Genomic DNA, 26,330 nt, shown 5'->3' with positions numbered 1-26,330 from the left:
GGTGAGCCCATAACTGCAGGCATGGTCTTGGAAGCAGAGTGAAGTTAGGGAAAGCTTCTACCTGCAAGAATGGTAGATTAATTAATATTAAAATGTGAGATTTTTATACATGTGTTTGCCTATGAAATGATGTGGAGATGCCAGTGTTGTAAAGGTCTTGTAAATTGGGTTTGTGTCTATATATCATAGATCGTAGAACCCTACAGTGCAGAAAGAGGTCCTTCAGCCCATCAAGTCTGCACCGAACACAATCCCACCCAGGCCCTACCCCCATATCCCTACATATTATACCCACCAATTCCTCTAGCCTACGCATCCCTGAATACTAAGGGGCAATTTCTTAGCATGGCCAATCAAACTAACCCGCACATCTTTGGACTGTGGTGCCCAGAGGACACCTACGAGACACGAGGAGAATGTGCAAACTCCACACAGACAGTGACCCGAGCTGGGAATCGAACCCAGGACCCTGGAGCTGTGAAGCAGCAGTGCCAACCACTGTGCTACCATGCTGCCCAGTTTGCGGTGTTTGTGCCCTGTTTGTGAACGTTGCTCCTCACTCACCTGAAGAAGGAGCGAGACTCCAAAAGCTTATGCTACCAAATAAACCTATTGGACCTTTAACCTTTAACCTGGTAGGCTGAGACTTCTTACTTTGTCTGTGAAAGCCAGTTTGTTGAGGATGGGGGTATGTTACACTGTTTCTCCCACTCTCTCTCTCTCTCTCCCCCTCCACACCCGCGCCCCCCCCCCCCCCCCCCATTATGCCTTAATATGGCAAATATTCTCCAAGTGTCTCTCACCACATCCTAAGATGTACATGTTATCCACCTTAGATGAGAGGATAGTTGTAAGTGAACATCTGCTGTCCAAAGGCCTGTGCCCAGAAGACCAGCTCCCTCTTATGGACCATGTGAGTAGAATTTGGCTGGTGTCAGTAATTATCTTGGTGACTAGTGCAGGGGATTGCAAGGAGTTGTGTGTTCTCATGTGTGCCAAAGCCATCTAGTTTTCTCTGTGGATTTTTTTTGTTTCGAGTGGTAACTCAGGCTTTTGGGGAAACTGCTGTGGAATTTGTTTTGCGCAATACTCTCCATTGCTGCTGCTGTTGTTACTGGCACGGATACCACATCTAAACATTTTGCAGCTCAAAGTTCCCTCCAATCATTCTAGAATGTAATGCTGTCCATTAGTGTCAGCCTTGGCTCAGTGTTAAAACCCTCATCTGAATCAGAAGGTTGTGTTTCAAGTTTCATTTTAGAAACTCAAGGACATAATCCAAGCTGAGACTTCAGCGTGCTGAGAAAATGCACAGCGGATAGAAACATCCTTCACATACCCATGCCTCTGCCTCCCAAGAAGGATTCTAAACCTTGCAATAGCTGCATGGAAAATGTTTTATGGCAGCTTTCAAAACAGCCACTAATATAGTAAAATGACCTAAGGCATTTCATAGGATCAACTGTCAAACAAAATATGACATGAAGATTCAAATATCTGATCAGCAGTGATCAAAAAGTTAGGCAAGGATGTCAGAGAGGTAAAAATGTAGAAAAAAGATGCAAAGATATGTCAGTTAGCCTTCGAGCCTGCTCCACCATTCAGTATGATCATGGTTGATCCACTATCTCAACCCCAAATCCCCTCACTCTCCCCATATCCCTTGACACAAATCTTCTATTTATTTCTTTAAATATTCAGTGGCACTGCAGCCTTCCATGGTAGAGATTCCACCCTCTGAAGAAGTTTCTCCTCATCTCAGTCCTGAATCATAAAGTGCAGAAGGAGACCATTCGGCCCATCAAGTCTGCACTGACTCTCCAAAAGAGTATCTTACCCAGGCCCATCCCGTCCCGTTACCCATCCTAAATGCATGGAGTTATCTGCGTAACCTGTACATAGAAACTACAAGCCCTTCAAGCCTGCTCTGCCATTCATTATGATCAATATCAATATCCTGATTTTCTCTCAGACACAGCTAACTGTATCTTGAGTCATGCGACCCCTTGTTCTAGAGCCCCCCATGCAGAGAAAACAGCATCCACTGTCCAGCCCTGTCAGTATTTTATTTGTTTCAATTAGATCGCCTCTCGTTCTTCTAAATTCCAGTGAGAACAGGCTCAATTGACCCAATCTCTCCTTGTATGACAATCCTATCATTCCAGGAATCAGTCTGGTGAATCTTTGCTGTGCTTCCGCTTTTACAAGTATAACCTTTCTCCAGTAAGGAGACTAAAACTGCGCACAATACTCCCAAATGTGATCTTGCCAAGGCCCTGCACAGCTGCAGTAAGACATCCTTGCTTTGAGAGGTCTACGGAAGGCGTTCCAAAGTTTACAACAAACTCACCAATGGTGAAGTACTGCAGACTAGAGATACGCAAGAGAATCGGAAGAAGTTGAGAAGAGAGATCCTGGGGAATTGACTGGACCCTCTTTGTGTCATCTTCAAAATTAGGACTCTTTGAACCCTGTGTTGATTCAGTCAGTAGGACTCCTAAATTGACATGCAGTGTACGGGGGGGGTTTTGGCTACAATGGCAAGAAGTTAAGTGTTGTTATATGAAGCTTACTAACTAATATGGGGTGGTATTTTACAACCACCTTGTACCCATTTTCATGTACTGTGCAGTCATAAAGTAGGGACTGTGTAAAGTGAGTAGTGAGATTGGCACCGATTTATGCAACCGACCCCATTTTACAACCCCAGGAGTACTAGTGTGGTCTTGCCTGAAAATGGGCAAGAGGCTGAATAATTTATTTTTAATTATGGAAATGCAATTTTACATCTGAGTGCCAGGCTCGCCAATCATTCAGGCTCACCTGCCTTAATGGCCTCACCGGGAGAGGTTCTCTCCGGCGAGGAATAGAAATGCTTCCCGTGAACAGGGAGCAATCGTGTTGTCCTCACTGATGGAACTGGAGGCCATTAAGGCCCCCCCCCGGAAGCCTGGCACCAGGGCAATGCCCATTGGGCAGTGCTGGGATGGGGACAGAGGTGCACAGGGCTAATGGGGGAGGGGGCACCATTCTACAGTGATCAATGGGTGGGAGGGCAGCAGGGCCGCGATTGCTGTGGGTGGGAAAGGACACGCAATCGGTTGGGGAGGGGGCCAGTGGATGCTGCATTTCAGGCTGAGGGCCCCTGTGATTTTGGGGAGGGGTGGACAACTTGAGGCAGCCTGCAATAGCAGGGGCCTGTCAGTGCTCTTGGTCTGTCAGACCTCTACTACTGCTAATGTGCATGTTTAGCATCAGAGGTCTGCACATGCGCACCAACTCTCTTTGCAGGCTTTCGGGCATGCTAAGCCCTGCCCACTAGCATCTGCAGTGAGCAACAGGCTCGCTCAGAAACTTGCAACCAGAGTGCACTTGGGTGGGGGGGTGGGGGAGGCCTGAAAAACAAATCTGAAACTCGTCTAGTTCCACCTGGCAATTAGACCAAAAGTGGTAAAATTCCAGCTGTAATGCCTTCACCTTTTTGTAAGAAGGAGTGAGATCCGGCTGGTGTTCCATGTTCTGTCTGGCCAAACAAAAAAAAATTCCTGACCGTTTACAGCCAAAAAGCAGGTGGACATCAGTAAATGAGGCCCAATCAGAAAAGTTTCTCATTTGCAAAGTAATTTCTAACAGATAGAAATCTGCAAAATGGCAGCCGTGCAGCAGCAAGGGGAGGGAGGCCAGCTGTTGGATATCTGCAGCAAGGGGAGGGGGCCAGCTGTTGGATGTCTGCAGCAAGGGGAGGGGGCCAGCTGTTGGATATCTGCAGCAAGGGGAGGGGGCCAGCTGTTGGATGTCTGCAGCAAGGAGAGGGGGGGCCAGCTGTTGGATGTCTGCAGCAAGGGGAGGGGGCCAGCTGTTGGATGTCTGCAGCAAGGGGAGGGGGCCAGCTGTTGGATATCGGCAGCAAGGGGAGGGGGCCAGCTGTTGGATATCTGCAGCAAGGGGAGGGGGCCAGCTGTTGGATATCCGCAACAAGGGGAGGGAGAGCCAGCTGTTGGATATCTGCAGCAAGGGGAGGGAGGCCAGCTGTTGGATGTCTGCAGCAAGGGGAGGGGCACCAGTTGTTGGATATCTGCAGCAAGGGGAGGGGGCCGGCTGTTGGACGTCTGCAGCAATGGGAGGGGCACCAGTTGTTGGATGCCTGCAGCAAGGGGAGGGGGCCGGCTGTTGGATATCTGCAACAAGGAGAGGGGGGGCCAGCTGTTGGATATCTGCAACAAAGAGAGGGGGGGCCAGCTGTTGGATATCCACAACAAGGAGAGGGGGGGCCAGCTGTTGGATGTCTGCAGCAAGGAGAGGGGGGGCCAGCTGTTGGATTTCTGCAGCAAGGAGAGGGGGGGCCAGCTGTTGGATATCTGCAGCAAGGGGAGGGAGGCCAGCTGTTGGATGTCTGCAGCAAGGAGAGGGAGGGCCAGCTGTTGGACGTCTGCAGCAAGGAGAGGGGGGGGCCAGCTGTTGGATGTCTGCAGCAAGGGGAGGGGGCCAGCTGTTGGATATCTGCAGCAAGGAGAGGGAGGGCCAGCTGCTGGATATCTGCAGCAAGGGGAGGGAGGCCAGCTGTTGGATGTCTGCAGCAAGGGGAGGGGGCCAGCTGTTGGATATCTGCAGCAAGGAGAGGGAGGGCCAGCTGCTGGATATCTGCAGCAAGGGGAGGGAGGCCAGCTGTTGGATATCTGCAACAAGTTTCTCCAGCTGCAGCTACCAGAATTGTATCAACAATGTGCAGAAGGTCATGCTGTCCAGCCCAGAGAAAGAAGTTGAACATGTGTTCCTTTACAGAATTTACATTGCACAGAGAAACTACAGTGCAGCTTTGGATAGTATCAATCATGGAGCTGTTCATGAATTACAAGCTGTAAGAATGCATGCTTGCTAAATATTTATCCAGTGAGGATCAAAGAATTGCCACCAGGATAGAATTAAACAAGATGGCAAAGAGTATTGACATTATCATACTTGCTGGTTGCAGCATCAGTTTCACTGATTCAGCTACGTTCACTGCACCATGAGAGAGTCCAGAATGCATGGCCATGAAGCTTGACCAGCTGGATCCAGCTCAAAAGGAGTTGCATGAGCAAGATGAGGCTGCCACCCTGACACAGCTATTGACAGCCTGGGTGAATCTGATCAAAAGTGGAGGCAAGCTGCAGGATGCCACTACATCTTTCAGGAAAGGACAGTATGTACAGAGCATCCTTCCTGCTCCTGAATGGACAAGCTGTCAGATAGCACAGGGCAAGTGGGGTGATGCAGAAGGAGTTCTACAGGAGCCCTCAGCACGGACAGCAATCACCCATGAATTCTCAGTAGTCTTGTACGTTCACAGCCCCTGGGCAAGATTCCTGAGGTTGGTAGCTACGACCTCTCCCAGCTGAAAATGGACATCAAGAGCACCCATTTATTAAAGGATATTTGGCCAAGGAGAATGAATTTGATGGATGGTTGCTGCAGTATGCTCCCAGTGCGTGAGAAGAATGGAATCTGCCTGGGAAGTTGGAGAAATCAGACCCACACTCCACATCCTTGGACCGTTAGGCTGTTCAGCTCCTAAACTGTGGAAAAAAATATTTTTAAAGTAATGCCTCTAACTTATTACTCACTTTAGATTCATTAAATATTAAAACCGTTATTTGTGCTCTGTTTGAAAATAACTGTCATCAAATTGCTGAAAGCTGTAAAAACTCTACACATTTCTAATAAAAATGTCAATATTTATGTTGAAAAGGATGAAATCTGCATAACATCTTATTCACTCCCAGCCATGCTCTCACTTCCCTGGATCGTAATAAATTCATATCAGAATTCTTGTCTTCACTTTCGCCCTCTGCTCTGCTGCTTATACCCTGCTCCTCTTACTACAGGACTATTTCTTGTGCCTCTGCTTCAGTCTTAGTAGCCAAATGTGGGCAGCACGGTGGCGCACTGCTGACTCGCAGCGCCAGGGATCTGGGTTCAATTCCCAGCTTGGTCACTGTCTGTGCAGAGTCTGCACATTTTCCCCATATCTAGTTTCCTCCCACACTCTAAAGACGTGCTGATTAGATGCACTGACCATGCTAAATTCTTCCTCCATGTGCCCGAACTGGCACCAGAGTCAGGAACTAGGGGATTTTCACAGTAATTTCATTGCAGTGCTAATGTATGCCCACTTGTGACAATAATAAATAAACTTTTCAATTTTTCAGCAACTCCTTTTCCGAGAAGTTTCTGCTGTCTCATCATGACCTCCCTCACCCATACTCCCCACCACTATACCTTCATCTCTCTGATTTGATTTGATTTATTATTGTCACATGTATTAACATACAGTGAACAGTATTGTTTCTTGTGTGCTATACAGACAAAACATTCCATTCATCGAGAAGGAGAGAGTGCAAAATGTTGTGTTACAGTCATAGTTAGGGTGTAGTGAAAGATCAACTTCTTGCAAGGTAGGTCCATTCAAAAGTCTGACAGCAGCAGGGAATAAGCTGTTCTTGAGTCAGTTGGTACGTGACCTCAGACTTCTGTATTTTTTTCCTGATGGAAGAGGGAGTGTCCAGGGTGCGTGGGGTCCTTAATTATGCTGGCTGCTTTGCCGAGGCAGCAGAAGGTAGACAGAGTCAATGGATGGGAGGCTGGTTTGCATAATGGATTGAGCTACATTCACGACCTTTTGTAGTTCTTTGCGATCTTGGGCAGAGCAGGAGACATAAGAAATAGGAGCAGGAGTAGGCCATCTAGCCCTTCGGGGGCGTAGCTCTGCTGATTAAGGATAGCATCAGGGTGGTAGCAAGGGATGATATAGGAACCAAAGAGCAGAACGTGGCATCGTTGTGGGTGGAGATTAGGAACAGCAAAGGGAGGAAGACGCTGGTGGGTGTCGTCTGTAGGCCCCCAAATAATGATCTGGAAGTGGGGCGGGCTGTTAACGCGCAAATAAGTGCGGCGTGCAGGAATGGGACGGCGATAATTATGGGGGATTTCAATCTGCATATTGATTGGTCGACCCATGTTGGACGCGGTGGGCTCGAGGAGGAGTTCTTGGAATGCTGCCGGGATAGTTTCCTTGAACAGTGTGTGTTGGAGCCGACGAGGGGGCGAGCTGTCTTGGATCTGGTGTTATGTAATGAGGCGGGTAGAATTAGGGACCTTGTGGTGAAGGATCCTCTTGGGGAGAGTGATCATTGTATGGTGGAGTTCCTGGTGAAGGTGGAGGAGGAGAAAGTGGGTTCCCGGACACGCGTCCTTTGTTTGAACAGAGGGGAGTACGGTAGGATGAGAGAAGAATTGGCGAATGTTGACTGGGGGAGCGCATTGGAAGGTCTGCTGAGGAGCAGTGGAGGATCTTTAAGGAGATCTTTCTTGGTGCTCAGCAGAAATTTATTCCGATGGTTAAAAAGGACCATAGGAGGAGAGGTAATAAGCCGTGGATATCGAAGGAGGTGAAGAAAGTGTTAAATTAAAAGCGGAGGCGTTTAGTGTAGCTAAGAGTAGTGGGCGAGAAGAGGATTGGGAGAGGTTTAAATGTCAACAAAGATTGACAAAGAAGTTGATAAAGAAGGGTAGGAGAAACTATGAAGCTGGGCTAGCGCTTAATATAAAAAAGGATAGCAAGAGTTTTTATAAATATATAAAAAGGAAGAGGTTGGACCCTTAGAGGATGAGAGGGGGGACTTAGTGGTAGGGGATGGGGAAATGGCTGAGGTCTTGAGTAACTTTTTTGTTTCGGTCTTCACGGAGGAGGATGTGAATAATTTGCCGGGTGTTAGCGATAGAAAGGTGGTAGGACTGGAGGGTCTCAATGACATTATTGTTACTAGAGAGGCGGTGCTCGGCAGACTGGAGGGACTGATTGTGGACAAGTCCCCAGGACCGGATGGAATGCATCCGAGGGTTCTGAAAGAAATGGTGGAGGTGATAGTGGATGCCTTGGTGGTTATTTTCCAAACGTCACTGGATTCCGGGGAAGTGCCGGAAGATTGGAAAACGGCTAATGTTACGCCGTTGTTTAAGAAGGGTGGCAGGCAAAAGGCAGGGAATTATAGGCTGGTTAGTTTAACGTCTGTTGTAGGTAAAATGTTAGAATCCGTCATCAAGGAGGAAATAGCGAGGCATCTTGAGGGGAATTGCTTGATAGAGCAGACGCAGCTTGGTTTCGTTAAGGGGAAGTCGTGCCTGACAAATTTATTGGAGTTCTATGAGGATGTGTCTAGGGCGGTGGATAGAGGAGAGCCGGTGGATGTGGTCTTTCTTGATTTTCAGAAGGCATTTGACAAGGCACCTCACAGGTTATTGCAGAAGGTAAGGGGGCATGGAGTTGGGGGTAGGGTGTTTGCGTGGATAGAGGATTGGTTGTCAAATAGGAGGCAGAGAGTGGGGGTCAATGGGTGCTATTCGGATTGGTGGTTGGTGACTAGTGGAGTGCCCCAGGGGTCGGTGCTGGGACCTCAGCTATTTACCATTTATATAGATGATCTGGAGGAGGGAACCGAGTGTGTGGTGTCAAAATTTGCTGATGATACCAAGATTGGTGGAACGGCAAATTGTGCGGAGGGTGTGGAGAGTCTGCAGAAGGATCTAGATAGGCTGGGCGAATGGGCCAGGAACTGGCAAATGGGCCAGGAACTGGCAAATGGAATTTAATGTTGGCAAGTGCGAGGTAGTCCACTTTGGTAGGAATAATGGTAGAAAGGATTATTACTTACGTGGCGAAAAACTGCAGCAGGCGACAGTGCAGAGGGACCTCGGGGTCCTTGTGCATGAGTCGCAAAAACCCAGCCTGCAGGTGCAGCAGGTGGTCAGGAAGGCTAATGGGATGCTGGCCTTCATAGCGAGGGGGATTGAATATAAAAGTAGGGAGGTCTTGCTGCAGCTGTATAGGGCATTGGTGAGGCCGCAGCTGGAGTACTGTGTGCAGTTTTGGTTGCCGCACTTACGCAAGGATATTTTGGCCTTGGAGGGAGTGCAGAGGAGGTTTACTAGGCTGATGCCGGAGTTGAGGGGGTTGAGCTATGAGGAGAGGCTGAATAAACTAGGCTTGTACTCGTTAGAGTTTAGAAGAATGAGGGGACATCTCATTGAGACGTATAAGGTGATGAATGGGATGGATAGGATAGAGGTGGAGAGACTCTTCCCGCTCAGAAAGGACAGTAGGACTAGGGGGCACAGCCTCAAGATAAAGGGGGGGCGGTTTAGAACGGAGTTGAGGAGGAACTTCTTCACTCAAAGGGTGGTGATCAAGCTGTGATACAACCAGAAAGAATGCTTTCTCTGTTGCATAGTCATAGCTGACATGCCAAATTTCCTTAGTCTTCTGAGAAAGTAGAGGCATTGGCAGGCTTTCTTAACTGTAATGTCAGCCTCGGAGGACGAGGACAGGTTGTTGGTGATCAGGACACTTAAAAACTCGAAGCGCTCAACCCTTTCTACTTTGTCCCCGTTGATGCAGACAGGGGCATTTTCTCCTTTATGCTTTCTGCAGTCGTTTGTTTTGTTGACATTGAGGGAGAGATTATTGTTGCCGCACCAGTTCACCAGATTCTCTATCTCATTCCTGTATCTGTTTCGTTATTGTTTGAGATCTAACCACTATGGTGATGTCATCAGCAAACTTGAAAATCGAATCGGAGTGGAATTTGGCCACACAATCATAGATGTATAGTTTAGTAGGGGGCTGAGAACACAGCCGTGTGGGGCACTGGTGGTGTGGATAATCATGGAGATGGTGTTATTGCCTATCCTTACTGATTGTGGTCTGTGAGGTAGGAAGTTCAGGATCCAGTTACAGAGGGAGGTGCCAAGGCCCAGGCCACAGAGTTTGGAGATGAGTTTCATGTGATCTCATGGGAGTAACTGATTGCAAACTTTCTACTTGCTTGCTGTCCTATGAAGGGCTAACTGCTGCATAATATTGAAGTGTTTTGAGTGTGTGCCTTTTTTTTGATTAAACCCATATGTTATAAGACCTACAAATTCCTGGGAGTCAGTGTTAGCCATTCCTGCCTTAATATTGATAACTTGAGTTCAGACAAAGCATACCCAAAGGAATTTCAGCCCCAGAAACACATGCACTTTAGGTATGTAACAGAGCCATTGTTGTATTCAAAGGCAGTTCAATCACTTTTAACCAATTGATTTTTGTTAATTTAGTGCATCATCCTTTTAACATTGGTGGCAATGTTCAGCTGTATAAGCCCTAAGCTCTGCCTCTCTCCCTTTCTTTTCCACATGTTCCTTTAACACCCCATCTCTGTCGCTTTGTGATTCAGTGTCAAACTGTATTTGATAATTCTCCTGTGTAGCATCTTGGGACATTTTGACTAGTTGTTAAAGATTTGAGTCCGTGCTAGTTTAGACAGTGGGACCGAAAAGGAGAAGAGCACTTTGAAAATCAAATACTTTAGTTTTTCAGTTGTATAGAATTCATTTTTAAAAAATTGTAGAATTCTATTATCTATTCTGTGACATGCTCAAAGACACCCAGACTCAGGTTAACAGGAGATACTGACTACATTCTGACTCAGTTGTTGCTATCAGCTGCATGGAATTGAGCTTCTTTATCATGGCATTAAATCTGCAACAGGAGTCCACAGTCAGTTCATGAATTGGCAGCTGAACCTAATGCTCTTTTGTCTTCTCTTACTTTCTCTGCATTTCTTTTCATACAGAACCACACAATCCCTACAGTGCAGAAGGAGGCCATTTAGCCCATCAAGTCTACATTGACCCTCCAAAAGAGCATTCCCTCTGCCCTAACCCTGTATCTGTGCAATTATCATGGCTAACACACCTAACTCATGCACTTGAGACGCTAAGGGGCAACTTACAATGGCAAATTCATCTCACCTGCACATCTTTGGATTGTGGGAGGAAGCCGGAGCACCCAGAGGAAACCCACGCAGGCACGGGGAGCGTGTGCAAACTCCACACAGACAGTGACCCAAAGCTGTCATCACTGGCACTGTGATGCAGCTGTGCTAACAACCATGCCATTGTACCATAACCCCCACTACAGAAGATATAGACTGCATGTTCTCTCTACTTTATACCAAGTTAGTGGCAACCTGTCCTTCTGAGTGGTTTAGATTTGCTTAACAAATGAGCAGGAGTTCCGTAAATATTTGGAATCTCTTCTATCTGATGAAGCTGTTGAAATGATCCGCTAATGTCTGCCCTGCTGCAGCTTGGAGAGCCATTGGAGTTCACAAGAAGGCACTGACATAATGTGTGTGACCCAGGGTGGAAAATCTCAAGCTTCAATCTTCCATGGAACCCTTGGACAATACTAAATCGCATCTGCGTAAACCACTGTGGCTGCAGATAATGGATTACAAAAAGAAAACTGTAAACTCTGCACTGTGTGATTGTGGTCACCCAGAAAAGGTCATGGAACACAAAACAGCTCGGTTCCTGATTTACAAAGGCAATGGAGGCAGCACAGCACTACATCGACTGCAGCTATCTGGCTTAGCCAGCTGAATGAGAAATTATAGTTACTTTACATCATGAGAAAAGGGAGAGTGATTCCACAGTACATCCACCATGGGTGTTGGTACAAACACTTCAAACGGGTGAAAACAAAACCGTCACTTTAACTATAGCAGAGTAGTCCGTGCACCTGTCTGATGAGGTGCACCCAAAGGCAATGAAGTTGATGTTGAACATCTTCCTGCAAATGGTATTGTTATCATTCCAATTCCCAGATAACTGGAACATCTATGTCAAGTTCAGCCGTTGGCTACTAAACAGTTGTACTGTACTTGGTAGTTAGGAAAGCAAATACAATGTTAACACTCATTTTGAGAGCACTAGAATACAAAAGCAGGGATGTACTGCTGTGAAGCTTTGTAAGAATCCCTACTGTACAAAAGGAAGCCATTCAGCTCATTGAGTCAGTATCAACCACAATCCCACTCCCAGGCGCTATTCCCATAACCCCACACATTTACCCTGCTAATCCCCCTGACACTAGGGTCAATTTAACATGGCTAATCAACCTAACTCATACATCTTTGGAATGTGGGAGGAAAGCCTTGCAGAGCTGGGGAGAACATGCAAACTCCACACAGATGGTGACCCAACGCTGGAATTGAACCTGTGTCCCTGGTGCTGAGAGGCAGCAGTGTTCACCACTGCGCCATCATGCCGCCATGGCTTTGATGAGACCACATTTAGAATTTTGGACCCCATATCTAAGGAAGGATGCGCGGGCTTTGGAGAGGGTCCAGAGGAGGTTCACAAGAATGATCCAGGGGATGAAAAGCCCGATGCCTGAGCATCTGAGGACTCAGGATCTGTATTGATGGAGCTCAGAAGGATGAGGGAGGATCTCATTGAAACTTATAGAATACTGAGAGGCCTGTCTAGAGTGGACATGGGGAAGATGCTTCCATTAGCAGAGACTAGGCCCCAAGGGCACAACCTCAGAATAAAGGGATGACCCTTTAGAACAGAGATGAGGAGATATTTCTTCAGCCAGAGGGTGGTGAATCTGTGGAACTTTGCCGCAGAAAGCTGTGGAGACCAGGTCATTGAGTGTCTTTAAAACGGAGACAGACAGGTTCTTGATTATAAGGGGATCAACGGTTACGAGGTGAAAGGCAGGAGAATGGGGTTGCAAAATGGCCAAATTTTGCTGCTGTATCTTATGGTTTTAAATATTTTTGAATGTAGTCAGCTAGGAAGCATGACTGCCAATTCACCCACAGCAAGCTCCCATAAACAGCAATGTGCCCAGTTTATCTGTGCTTTTGTGATGTTGATGGAGGGATAAATATTGGCCAGACTTCCCTACACTTTTGTGAAATAGTTCCATGTGTTGGATATCACTTTGACAGGGTTGTACTAAAGACCCCCAAATAGTCAATGGGAAATTGACAATATGTAAAGAGATTACAGATAGCTCCAAGAAAAATATATTGGTAATAGTAAGGGATTTTAACTTTCCCAACATTGACTGGGGTAGCCATAGTAGTAGAGGGTTGGATGGAGAGAAATTTGTTGTGTATTCAGAAGGAATTTCTCATTCAGTACGTGGATGGCCCAACGAGAGAGAGGACAAAACTTGGCCTCCTCTTGGGAAATAAGGAAGGGCAGGTAATAGTGAAGGATCACTTTGGGAACGGTGACCATAATTCTATTAGTTTTAAGATAACTATGAAGAATGATAGACCTGACCCAAAAGTTAAAATTCTAAATTGGGGCAAGGTCAAGTTTGATGGTATCAGGCAGGAATTTTCAAAAGTTAGTTGGGGGAGTCTGTGGGAAGGCAAAGGGACATCTGGTAAGTGGGAGGCTTTCAAAAGTGTGTTAACTACAGTTCGGGGTAAGCACATTCCTCTCAGAGTTAAGGGCAAGGCTGGTAGAAGTAGGGAACCCTAGAAGACTCAGGATATTGAGGCCCTGGTTAAGAAGAAGAAGGCACATGACATGCGTAGGCAACTGGGATCAAGTGAATCTCTTGAAGAGTATAGGGGGTGTAGGAGTAGAGTGAAGAGAGAAACTAGGAGGGCAAAAAGGGGACACAAGATTGTTTTGGCAGATAAGGCAAAGGAGAATCCAAAGAGCTTCTACAAATACATAAAGGCTAAAAGAGTAATTAGGAAGAGAGTAGGGCCTCATAAGGATCAACAAGGTCACCTATGTGCGGATCCACAAGAGATAGGTGAGATACTAAATGAATAATTTTCATCAGTATATACTGTTGAGAAAAGCATGGATGTTAGGGAGCTTGGAGAAATAAATAGTGACGTGTTAAAGAGTGTACATATTTCAGAGAAGGAAGTGCTGGAAGTTTTAAAGCGCATCAAGGTAGATAAGTCCCTGGGACCTGATAAAGTGGATCCCATGACATTGTGGGAGGCTAGGGAGGAAATTGTGGGTCCCCTAGCCAAGATATTTGAATCATCGATAGTCACAGGTGAGGTGCCTGAAGATTGGAGGGTGGCAAATGCTGTGCTTTTGTTTAAAAAGGGCTGCAGGGAAAAGCCTGGGAACTACAGGCCAGTGAGCTTCACATCCGTGGTGGGTAAGTTGTTGGAAGATATTTTGAGAGACAGGATCCACAAGCATTTAGAGACACATGGACTGAATAGGGACAGTCAGCATGGCTTTGTGAGTGGAAAATTATGTCTCACAAATTTGATTGAGTTTTTTGAAGGGGTAACCAAGAAGGTAGATGAGGGCAGTGTAGTTGATCTGATCTACATGGACTTTAGCATGGCCTTTGACAAGGTACCGCAAGGTTGTTGCATAAGGTTAAATCTCACGGGATCCAGTGTGAGATAGCTAAATGGATACAAAATTGGCTTGATGACAGAAGCCAGAGGGTGGTTATAGAGGGTTGTTTTTCAAACTGGAGGCCTGTGACCAGCGGTATGCCTCAGGGATTGGTGCTGGGTCCACTGTTGTTTGTCATTTATATTAATGATTTGGATGAGAATATAGGAGGCGTGGTTAGTAAGTTTGATGGCATAGTGGACAGTGAAGAAGGTTATCTCGTATTGCAACAGGATCTTGATCAATTGGGCTAGTGGGCTGATGAATGGCAGATGGAGTTTAATTTAGATAAATGCAAGGTGATGCAATTTAGTAGATTGAACCAGGACAGGACTTATTCAGTTAATGGTAGGGCATTGGGAAGAGTTACAAACAAAGAGATCTAAGGGTAGCTCCTTGAAAGTGCAGTCATAGGTGGACAGAGTGGTGAAGAAGGGATTCAACATGCTTGATTTCGTTGGTCAGACATTGAATACAGGAGTTGGGACGTCTTGTTGAAGTTGCACAAGACATAGATACGGCCACACTTGGAATACTGCGTGCAGTTCTGGTCACCCTATTATAGAAGGGATATTATTAAACTCAAAAGAGTGCAGAAAAGATTTACTGGGATGCTACCAGGATTTGATAGTTTGAGTTATACAGAGAGGCTGAATAGACTGGGACTTTTTTCTCTGGTGCATAGGAGGCTGAGGGGTGATCTTATAGAGGTCTATAAAATAATGAGGAGCATAGATCAGCTAAATAGTCAATATCTTTTCCCAGAGATAAGGGAGTCTAAAACTAGGGGTTATTGGTTTGAGGTAAAGGGCAATTTTTTTCATGCAGAGGGTGGTGAATGTCTGGAACAAGCTGCCAGAGGTAGTAGTAGAGGCAGGTACAATGTTGTTTTTTAAAAAGCATTTAGATAGTTACATGGGTAAGATGAGTATAGAGGGATATGGACCAAATGCAGGCAACTGGGGCTAGCTTCACGGTTTTAAAAACAAAGGGTGGCATGGACAAGTTGGGCCAAAGTGCCTGTTTCCATGCTGTAAACCTCTTTGACTATCTATCAGCTCTTCCCTGTGCAGCATTCCCTGTGAGCTGTGTGGACACAGTGCAGAACTTGCTGCACAGGGGCTGAAAGAGCTGCGTGAAAGAAGGGATCCCTTTAAGACATGTACATATCCAGTGGTAAATCTTAAATTCACTGCAACAAACAGGCACACACACAGCAAAGAAAATTGCTCTCTCTTCCTCTCACACTCATGTAATACACTACCAGGATGAAGAGACTGCAACTTCACAACATAGCTAGCCAGAACTTAAGAACTCCCCTCGTCCAAGAGAGGTTCTGAAATGAGGATATGATGGTTTGCGGCAGACTGAAAAGATTGAGTATGTGGATATTAAGAAAGAGGATGTGTTGGAACTTTTAAATTCTATCAAGATAGATAAGTTGCCGGGACTGGATGGGATATACCCCAGGTTACTGTGAGAGGTGAGGGAAGTGATTGCAGAGCCCCGGCGATGATCTTTGCATCGTCAATGGAGATGGGAGAGGTTCCGGAGGATTGGAGGATTGCGGATATGGTTCCTATTTTCAAGAAAGGGAACAGGGATAGCCCGGGAAATTACTGACCAGTGAGTCTGACCTCGGTGGTTGGTAAGTTGATGGAGAAGATTCTGAGGGACAAGATTTATGAGCATTTAGAGAAGTTTAGAGTGATCAGGAATAGTCAGCACGGCTTTGTCAAGGGCAGGTCGTGCCTTACGAGCCTAGTTGAGTCCTTTGAAAATGTGATTGAACACATTGACGAAGGAAGAGGGGTGGACATGGTTTACATGGACTTCAGCAAGGCATTTGATAAAGTCCCCCATGCAAGACTTCTTGACAAGGTGAGAGGGCATGGGATCCAATGTGCTTTGGCCAGAACTCCCCATTCACCTGACGAAGGGACTAACCCCGAAAGCTTGTGAGTCTATTATCAAATAAATCGGTTGGACTAAAACCTGGTGTTGTCAGACTTTTTACTGTGTTTACGCCAGTCCAATGCCAGCATACCCACATCTTGCCTGCAGAAGGCAGAGAGTGGTTGTGGATGGGTCTTTTTCTGCATGGCGGTCGGTCACCAGTGGAGTGCCCCAGGGATCTGTTCTAGGACCCTTGCTGTTTGTCATTTTCATAAATGACCTGGATGAGGAAGTGGAGGGATGGGTTAGTAAGTTAACCAACGATACGAAGGTTGGTGGTGTTGTGGATGGTCTGGAGGGATGTCAGAAGTTGCAGCGTGACATAGATAGGATGCAAGAGGGGGCAGAGAAGTGGCAGATGGACTTCAATGCAGATAAATGTGTAGTGGTCGATTTTGGCAGGACCAACGGGATGCAGGAGTACAATAACAAGGGTAGGAGTCTTAGCTGTGTTGAGGAGCAGAAGGATCTTGGGGTCCGGGTCCACAGGACTCTTAAATTGGCCTCGCAGGTGGAGGATGTGGTCAAGAAGGCGTATGGTGTACTGGCCTTCATTAATTGAGGGATTGAGTTTAGGAGTCGAGAGGTAATGCTGCAACTTTATCGGACCCTTGTCAGACCCCACTTGGAGTACTGTGCGCAGTTCTGGTCGCCTCACTACAGGAAGGATGTGGCAGCTATTGCGAGGGTGCAGAGGAGATTTACAAGGATGTTGCCTGGATTAGGAGGCATGCCTTATGAAGATAGGTTGAGGGAGCTAGGCCTCTTCTCCCTGGAGAGACGAAGGTTGAGAGGCGACCTGATAGAGGTTTATAAAATGTTGAGAGGAATAGATAGAGTGGATTCTCGGAGGCTATTTCCCAGGGCTGAAATGGTCGCTACAAGAAGACACAGGTTTAAGGTGCTGGGAAGCAAGTACAGAGGAGATGTTAGGGGAAAGTTTTTCACTCAGAGGGTGGTGAATGAGTGGAATCGGCTGCCGTCGGTGGTGGTAGAGGTGAACTCGCTGAGGTCTTTTAAAAGACTTCTGGATGAGTATATGGGATCTAATGGGATTGGAAGTTACAGATAGTTCTATGGCTTGGTAGGTATAGATGTGATCGGTGCAACTTGTGGGCCGAAGGGCCTGTTTGTGCTGTAGTGTTCTATGTTCTGTGGAAGAGGTGAAGATAATAGGATGTTGATAGTCCCCACTCCTAACCAGAACCAGCAAAGGGATGTTGCTAACTACCAGTGGAGATGTATTTAAAACCAGCTGTTTGACCAAAATTTTAGTCACCTGCCCTAATATCTCCATGTGACTCAGTGCCACATTATATCTGATAATGTTCCTCCTTTACCGTGTTAAAGATGGGGCGGCATGGTAGCTCAGTGGTTAGCACTGCTGCTTCCCAGCTCCAGGGACCTGTGTTCAATTCCCAGTTTGGGTCACTGTCTGTGTGGGATTTGCACATTCTCCTCATATCTGCGTGGGTTTCCTCCGGGTGCTTCAGTTTCCTCCCACAGTCCAAAGATGTGCGGGTTAGGTTGATTGACCACGCTAAAAAAAAAATTGCCCTTAGTGTCCTAAGATGCATAGGTTAGTGGGATTAGTGGTAAATATGTAGGGGTATGGGGATAGGGCCTTGGTGGGATTGTGGTTGGTGCAGACTTGATGGGCTGAATGGCCTCTTTCTGTACTGTAGGGATTCTATGAAAAACTTGTCCATAGCCTGCAGGGATTGCACACAACACATAGATTGTTGTTATTGCTTCCTTTCAACCTCCAAACAGAAAAATCTCATTGTTGGTTATTGGAAATGTGTGAAAAGCCCCCATGAATAAATGTAACTAAGCTGTCATTCTCAGAACGTAAGAACCAGGAGCAGGAGTAGGCCATTTGGCCCCTCCAGCCTGCTCCACCATTCTGATCTTTTTGTGGATTCCACACTCTCCTGCCAAGATAAGATCCTCGTAATCCAATCAAGCTGGTAGGACCAGAGCTATGAAACAATGCTAAGAAGTATTTAGTATGAAGAATTGAATTCTGCACAGGAGGCCACGTTTTAATAGTTGTTGACGGTTCTGCAGACAATGAACCATTCTGTCGGATCCCACCAGCACAGGCAGCAGCTGATGCTTGACACTATCTTTTGGAATTTGGAAATCCCTCGGAGTGCCAATATATACAGACCAAGCCACATGCACGCAAGCACACAAGTTTGAAAGTTGTCCTCCAATATTGTTTTAGTAGCTGTCAGATCCAGCCTTCTGAACTGTGTACTTATGAAACTCTTCTGAAAATAGTCAATATCACAGATTTACTCCGAGGTGGAAGCCATTTTCATTGGCTCTGAAACCACACACTGATGTCTTGTGGTTGCAAGCTTTGCAGTTTGTTCTCGCTGTCGAAGAATAAGAACAGCTATTTCAAGCACATGCCTCCTCAGTGAAAATAAAATAAATATTAGCATGGCTAAACTCGCCTCACTTCTAATATGTTGAAATTGGATTAAAATTTGATAGTGAAACTGTTGAGTTGACTGACAGCTAGCTACTCAGAGCGGTTGATATGAAATGCTGGAAATTTCTAGGTGAGATGCTGCATTTCGATATGAGCTGAATTCCTCCATAGCCCGGTGACTTGGGTTTCAGTTGACAGAGGCAGTGTTGTATTAAAACACTGTGATTAACAGAATTCCACTTCATTAGTAATATGTGAATAGAATGACTGTCGGCTGCAATGGGGCTTTGATTCCTGTTGGTAAATAGAATTGATCAGAAGGGTGTAACTTGCGATCCCAATTAGATTTTCACAATTTCATAGTCGCCTTGGGTATGAAATGTTAATTGAGCCAACTCTTGGTCCAAGCTGTCTGACTGGGATGCCTACTGATGCTGTGAGATCTTGTTATTGGATTGCCCCAATTACCAGCTTCCACCCATTACTCACCTGTTCAATCCCTCCAACTCATCTAACATGTGTAAATATGTTTGATTCTCTTTCAGGCTGTATATTTCAGTTAATTTCATGCACTTATTATTGTCATGATACCAGTGTGGATGCTACAGCATTTCGTTTAGTGCAGAAATTTCTTGACTGAAGAGAGAGCAGATTTTGGGAGTTGAGATGTTCACCCAATTATTTTATAACGAGGACATACAAGTTAGTCTGTGAGTATCTGGTAAATTAAAGAATGCAGCTCATCTTGGTAATGGGGCGTGACGGACGCCCGAGTAGGGGTGTAAGGCAGTAAGTTGCAGTGATGTCGAACAATGTTAATGTTTAAATGGCTAAACAGTAAAGTCTCGGCCCCTGAGCACACAGTGCAATGTTTGATAGGTGCATTTGGCTATGTTAGCTGTCTAAATTGGCTTCTTGTCCGGCATGTTTTCCATTTTAAACTTGTGAATTTCCTGTTTTCAAATCTCTGTCCCTCTTCCAACCTACAGACCTTTTCAGATATCAGCGCTCAAATACTGCTCTTGCAATCTCTGGTTTTAGTCTGTCCACCATTGCCAATCATATCTCTAGCTGCCTCTGCCCTAAGCGCTGGAATTACCTCCACCTCACTCTCTTTTGACTTGGTTACAATTGGCTGCAGCAGCCAGGATGATGTATTGGTCAGGTTCCTTGTACTACTGGAGTACACAGGCATAGCTTTTGTGCTCTACTATACGGAATGGTTGGTATAATGCCTGGCTCCAGTAATCTACTGGTTCATCGGTGCTGATGGTATAACGTCTGGCCCTGGTAGTCTACCAATTCATCGATGCAGATGGTATAATATCTGGCCCTGGTAGTCTGCAGGTTTACTGGTGACAATGATAACATCTGGTCTTGATAGTCTGCCAGTTCACCAATACAGGTGGCCCAGTGATTAGCACTGCTGCCTCACAGCGGCAGGGACCCGGGTTCGATCCCCAGCTTGGGTCACTGTCTGTGCGAAGTCTGCACGTTCTCCCTGTGTCTGCATGGGTTTCCTCCGCTTTCCTCCCACAGTCCAAAGACATGTTGGTTTGGTGCATTGGCCACACTAAATTCTCCCTCAGTGTACCTGAACAGGTGCCAGAGTGTGGAGATGAAGGGGTTTTCACAGTAACTTCATTGCCCTGTTAATGTAAGCCTACTTGTGACTAATAAATAAATAAAGTAAAGTAAACTTTAAAATGTCTGGCTAGTGCAGACGGTATAATATCTGACCCCAGTAGTCTGCTGGTACAGATGGTATGATATCTGACCCCAGTAGTCTGCTGGTACAGATCGTATGATATGTGACTCCAGTAGTCTGCTGGTTATGGATGGTATGATGTCTGACCCCGGTAGTCTGCCATTTCACCAGTATAGATGGTAAAATGTTTCGCTGTGGTAGTCTGCTGTTTCACCAGCACAGGCGGTATAATGTCAGGTCTTGTATGGGTGAGATAGCAGTGGGTGACTGTTACCCAAGGAACTGGACCTTGGTGAGGGTCTTCATGCATTCAGGAGAGGCAGAATATTAATCACAGTGTAAAGCTGAGCAAATTAAAGCCCCTCATTGATGTTAGTAAGGAGAGTTTAACTTTGAAATAAACCCTTTGATAAATGATTTATTTTTAATGTAAACTATAATGCAGTTAGGGCTTGTATTTAAATAGCACCTTACACTTTTAAGGCCAGTGAAGTACTTTTTAAAGTTTAGTCATTGTAAGGAATGCCGCAGCCAAATGGTGCACAGCAAGATCCCACATGCAGCAAAGTGAAAATTACCAGAGGATTTGTTGCAGAGATTTGCAAAGGGGATTGGGGTGCATGAATGAAAGAGTTTTGCTATCTTTGTAGCTTTGGTGCAACCACACTTTCAGAGTACTGTGCAGTCTTGGTCTCCACATTTAATGGAGGATATATTCACAGTAGCAGCATACGCAGCAATGTTTCACTGAATTAACCCCTGGGATGAGGGCTTTTCCTGTGAGAGGCTGAGTATCTTGGGGTTATGTACTCTGGAGTTTAGAAGAAGAAGCCGCAATCTCATTGAAACCTGCGGAATTGTGAAGGGGCTTGGCAGGGCAGACAGAGTTTTCCCAGAATGATGAGCGATCATTTAGGAGTGAGGTGAGGAGAAATTCCTTCAATTAAAGGGTGTGAATATTTGGAATTCTCTACCCCAATGGATTGTCAATGCTCCATCATTGAATATATTTTAGGCTGGGATAGACAGATATTTCCTTCTTCAAGGGATCAAAGGAAGTAGGTGGGAATGTGGAGTTCAGACCAAAGATCTATGATTGCATTGAATGCAGTGGGACAAGCTTGATGGGCTGAGTGGTCTACCCCTGCTGCTACTGCTTATGTCAATCATAGAATCCTGTAGTGCAGAAGGAGGCCATTCGGCCATTCAAGACTGCACCGACCACAATCCCACCCCGGCCCTATCCCCATAACCCCATGTATTTTCTCTCTCTCTCTCTTGTTCTCTCTCTCCCTCTTTCTCTTCTTTTCTCTTTCTTTGGTTCTTTCTTCCTTTCTCTCCTCTCTTCCCTCTTTCTTTCTCTCTTTCTTTTCAGGCAAGTACATTATTCCAGTATCTGAGGTCCAGAACACTGGGTGGTTAGGTGCTTGAAGGTAGAATATGCAAAGCTGTGGGAATGTTCTGGAATCAGGTTTGAAGGAACTGCTAATGGCAGCGAACGGAATGGATGAGTCGGAAAGTGGCTTCAAGAGTTTGAATTTGCATTCAAAGTATTAATGGTGATTACTAAATTGAAATGATGCTGGGCGTTCTGGAGGCAGCATGGGATTTGAATCCTGTGTATAAATCCAGTTCCATCACCGACTAGACAGTCATTTTTAAAACATCAGCAGGCTTCTAGTGAGCTAACTGTCACTCTTTCTCATTTACAGGTTCTTCAGCAAAAGCTCTTGTGAGTTTGAAAGGTAAATTTATTTTTATTGTTTTTATATTTCCCTGTTCCCCCTCCATCTCAAACTATTTCCAGGCGGCTGTGAACATTCTCAGGCAAGAACAAGGAAGCTATAGGAGGGAAAACCTCTGGGTCAGGAGTGACTTAGTTTGACGGGTCCTAATAAATCCAGTGCACAATCTACAGACTCTACCACGTGTGGGGCAGATAGTGGTTGAAGGGTTGGACAGATGAAGTGTTTGGAGGCTTGTGCGTTCTCTCTACACTGACACAGTTTCCCTATGTTTGATATTTTCCTGAATAAACCTTCTCCATTTTGGCCAGTCAAAGGCCAGGGATTCTCCTGAGTCAGCGATGATGTTTGACCTCTTCAGAGATATCTTGAAGACATCCTTAAAGAATTTTCCTCCTCCTGGGAATCCTGCTGGGAATTTCTTGCCACGAATCTGGTGTCAGGCAAATGAACAACATGTCCTGCCCAGCAAAGCTGAATGTTTGCAGAATCACAAAATACTGCAGTGCAGAAGAGGCCCTTTGGCTCACCGAGTCGCCAATGCCTGAAAGGCCCTGAGCTGTCCACTTAATCCCACTTGCCGGCACTTGGCCCGAAGTTCTGAATGTTATGAGATGGCAGGTACTCATCCAGGTACTTTTAAAGGATGTAAGGTCTTCTGCCTTCACCACCCTCTAAGTGCCTCAATACCGGGCAAATCGGCTTGGTTGTCCTTCTATCAGTCAGATTGACTGCCTTTCTCACCCCTGAATTGTAAAGACACTACGGGCAGTATATCTGTGGTGCCTTGAGGTGTCTGCTGTAAGTTGTCCGAGTTTCTTATGCATATTAGAGTGTGGAGGTCACTGCTGCCTGACAAACCATTATCGTAGTATTCACAAAGTGTTTATGAGCATTCCCAGGCCACGGGTGGACAGCAATCTGGACAGTAACATGTTGTCCACTCTTGTGTGTTTTGGTTTCCAACCTCGGGAGCATTTGTGACAACATTGATCTTTTTCTACACCCTAGCTATGACTGTAACACTACATTCTGCACTCCCTCTATGAATGGTATGCTTTGTCTGTATAGCGCAAGAAACAATACTTTCCACTGTATGTTAGTACATATGACAATAATAAATCAAATCAAATCAAAATTTCCCTGTGACTGACAGAAGTTATCCATTGGCCTGTTGAATGAAATTGCCAATGAACACTGAATTCCGGTTACACTCCGTAGGCCTAAAACCTAAGGGACTGACTTGAGAGTGCCTAGATCCATTTCACATTAGACCTTCCCACCAATGGAGGAGATGTCTCATGCTATTAGTTTTGGCTGGACTTTGACCGTTGTTTCCATGGTGAAAGGACGGTGCTTCACTCAGTTTCTCCTTGCCCCCCTCCTCAGGCTTCGTGTAAGACCAGTTTTCCTGTTAAATAGATTGCATTCCTTCCACTGCGCAAAGCTGACTGGAATAGTCTGTGGGTGATTTGTGAACATTGTTTCCTTCCATAAATCGCCCTCAAGCTCACCCTTGAGCTTGCCCTCACGTGCTCCCTGTCTTTGCATGCGCACTCTCTCTGTCCTTCATGCACGCACTCTTGCTCTCGCTCTCTCCTTCGCACATGTGCTCTCTCTCTCTCTCTCTCTCTGTCCTTCGCGCACTCAACTCTATGCATTTGCGAGCCTCAATAAGAAAGGGTGAAAGTGCCAAGATAGTTTCTGAGTGCAGTGTCTTTGTCTCCCACAGAAGGAAGCTTATCCAGCACGTGGAATGAAAAGTACATTGCATTACCCAAGACTCCACCATGGAAAGGGAGGAACGCCTGCTCTATTGTTGACACTGTAAGGCATTTTTCTATTTTGTTTTGCATACTGTTTTAGTGTTTGAGTCTGGTGAATGGAGATGTATTCCCTCCGCTCTGCCTGGCGTTGCTGATGTGGTTGGTTTAACTATGGCCTGCTCAGCCCCGAATCATTGCTATTAAATGTAGATTAATTTTGTACAGATTGACCTCGAGTCAGTTAGATGAAATGTGAAACACGAGTACATCAGGTCTTGTCTAAGTGGGTTAGAATGAAGCCAAATGACCATTCATTCTCCCAGCATGCATTTGTTATGGGAAAATTGTTTTCAATTTACTTACTGGTGTTTTTTGAAGAGGTAACAGAGAGGGCTAATGAGGGCAATGCTATTAATGGGCATGGATTTCCAGGAGGCATTTAATACAATGCTGCACAACAGAAAAATAGATACAGTAGCAAAATTGGCTGTGTGACAGGAAACAGAAGGTAGTGGTTAATGGATGATTTTCATGGTGTACCATGAAGGGAGGAGGCTCTTGCCAAGATGAGTTGTGTTATATATTTAAGTAGTTGTATGATTGCTTTACAAGCAGCTCACATGATTTGATGGTGATGTCATTGGGGTGTTTCAGAGGCTCCTGCTTTAAATTTCAGTTTGTACTCTGCACAGGCCACGGCTCTTACAATAAACTTTGCTGTTGTTAGTATGAATCTACATCTGGAAACCACATCTTTTCATTTTAAAACCCACAACCCTTTACATAGTTAGGATGCTAGAGGCTGAATGGCCTGTTTCTGTGTTGTAAATTTGATGTAGGAAAGGAGCCAGGCAAAAGCTATAAAGTAAATGTAGTACTTGCGAGATGTGTGCTCTACACACACAACTTAGACATGAACATTTAATGTAATAATACAATATAATAATTCTGACTGTCCCACTTTAGAAAGATTGATTTGTATAATTTACAAGATCAGACAGAAAGCTGTCCGTTTTACTGTTGTTTCTACCCTCTAATCTTAAATCGAAAATTTATTGACTTTCTACCAATAGGCTTCTGCGTATTTATGCAGGAGGCCCTGCGGGGGTAATTGAACAGTTTCCAGAAGGGTCAGCTTAGCAGCGAACCTGTGCAGAGCCCCAGTGAGTAATGATAGAGACTGTGTGACCAGATTAGATATTCCTAGTCTCGTCTCAAGTCTGAGAAATTGCCAACATCTGGCTATCTGCCTGTGAACAGACTTTATTGTAAGCAGTGCTCTTGGGGAAATTGATGGGATTGAAGGCTGATAAATCCCAGGGCCTGATAATCTACATTCCAGAGTATTTAAGGAATGGCTCCAGAAATAGTGAATGTGTTGATGGTTATCTTCCAAGATACTATAGACCCTGGAACAGTTTCTACAGATTGAGGAGGTAGCTAATGTAACCCTGTTATTTAAAAAGGGAGATAGAGGGAAAGCAGGGAATTATAGACCAGTCAGCCTGATGTCGGTAGTGAGGAAAATGCTAAGAGTTCATGATGGAAAATTTTATTGCACGGCCCCTGCACTGTGGTGTGGCCCAGGCTGAGTTACCAGTTTGTACCCCATATCTCCTGGGGTAGGTGAGCTGCTGGATCATCATGCAGGACGTATTGGGCCCACACTACACTCAGTTGTACCCCTCTCTGGGTTGGAGAAAGAATTGTTTAGCTCAGTATTTGGGCAATTCATGCAATTTTAGTGGTTGCTGGGAACTATTAAAAGTGTGTCTTGCTCAGAAATGTAGAGCGAAGCAGTGCAAGCCAAGGTGTATACAGTTAATTTCCTGAACCTCCTGCAGCCTCCCTCAGACACCTGCCAAACTGCCTGTGAATGTCCTGCAGTCAGTCTGTTCCCAGATTTCTTCCATTGTGAGCTTGGATGATGCGTATACTGCAGCCCCCTCCCCCATTAACCCATTAATACTCAGTTCTCCTTGCACAACATAAATGAGGCCTACCTGACCCTTCTGTCCATCCCCATTTACTCCAAACTGATTAGGTAAAGTCTCCCTCTAGTTATTGTGATGGATATGAGGCGAATGATGTTCTGATGCTATAACCTCAGCTGAGCACATTGCCCAGTGAGAACCAAGCAGTTCCTCATCTAAACCTCTGTCTTTTCCAAAATAGTTGGCATTGCAAGTAGCTTTGAGAATTCTCTGGTCAGGATTTTCCAGCTGCACTTGTCCCAAGACTGGAAAATCATGCCAAAATCAATGGACCTTTGCATGGTTTATGTACCCGTCTGCTATGATTCCCATGGTGGGCAGGATGGGAAAATTCCATTCTCTGTTTAAAAATCAGGTTCTTGACCCAGACTGGTGTTCAGAAGAGTTTGCATGTGTAGAAACCAGGTTGGAGAACTGGATTGGGTCTGCCTGTGAGGCCCCATACAATTGATTAGC

At 45.6% G+C, this 26,330-nt stretch overlaps 1 protein-coding gene and 1 pseudogene across 1 annotated transcript in view; both read left to right on the top strand.

Annotated features, from left to right (window-relative positions):
- lin9 (lin-9 DREAM MuvB core complex component) overlaps positions 1 to 26,330 on the top strand; it is a 128,008-nt gene that overhangs the window by 64,562 nt on the left and 37,116 nt on the right. Inside the window, exons 2-3 of the mRNA XM_080193027.1 lie at positions 22,082 to 22,114; positions 23,847 to 23,941. Coding sequence (XP_080049153.1) covers positions 22,082 to 22,114; positions 23,847 to 23,941 — 128 coding nt within the window. The remainder of the gene's footprint in view (positions 1 to 22,081; positions 22,115 to 23,846; positions 23,942 to 26,330) is intronic.
- On the top strand, positions 815 to 5,472 carry LOC145345286 (coatomer subunit epsilon pseudogene; annotated as a pseudogene).

The sequence above is a fragment of the Carcharhinus amblyrhynchos genome, chromosome 7 (assembly GCF_965287045.1).
Source record: "Carcharhinus amblyrhynchos chromosome 7, sCarAmb.v2.hapA, whole genome shotgun sequence".
Classification (NCBI taxonomy): Eukaryota; Metazoa; Chordata; class Chondrichthyes; order Carcharhiniformes; family Carcharhinidae; genus Carcharhinus; species Carcharhinus amblyrhynchos.
Note: the sequence above shows the minus strand (reverse complement) of the source record. Positions and strands in the feature narration are given on the sequence as shown.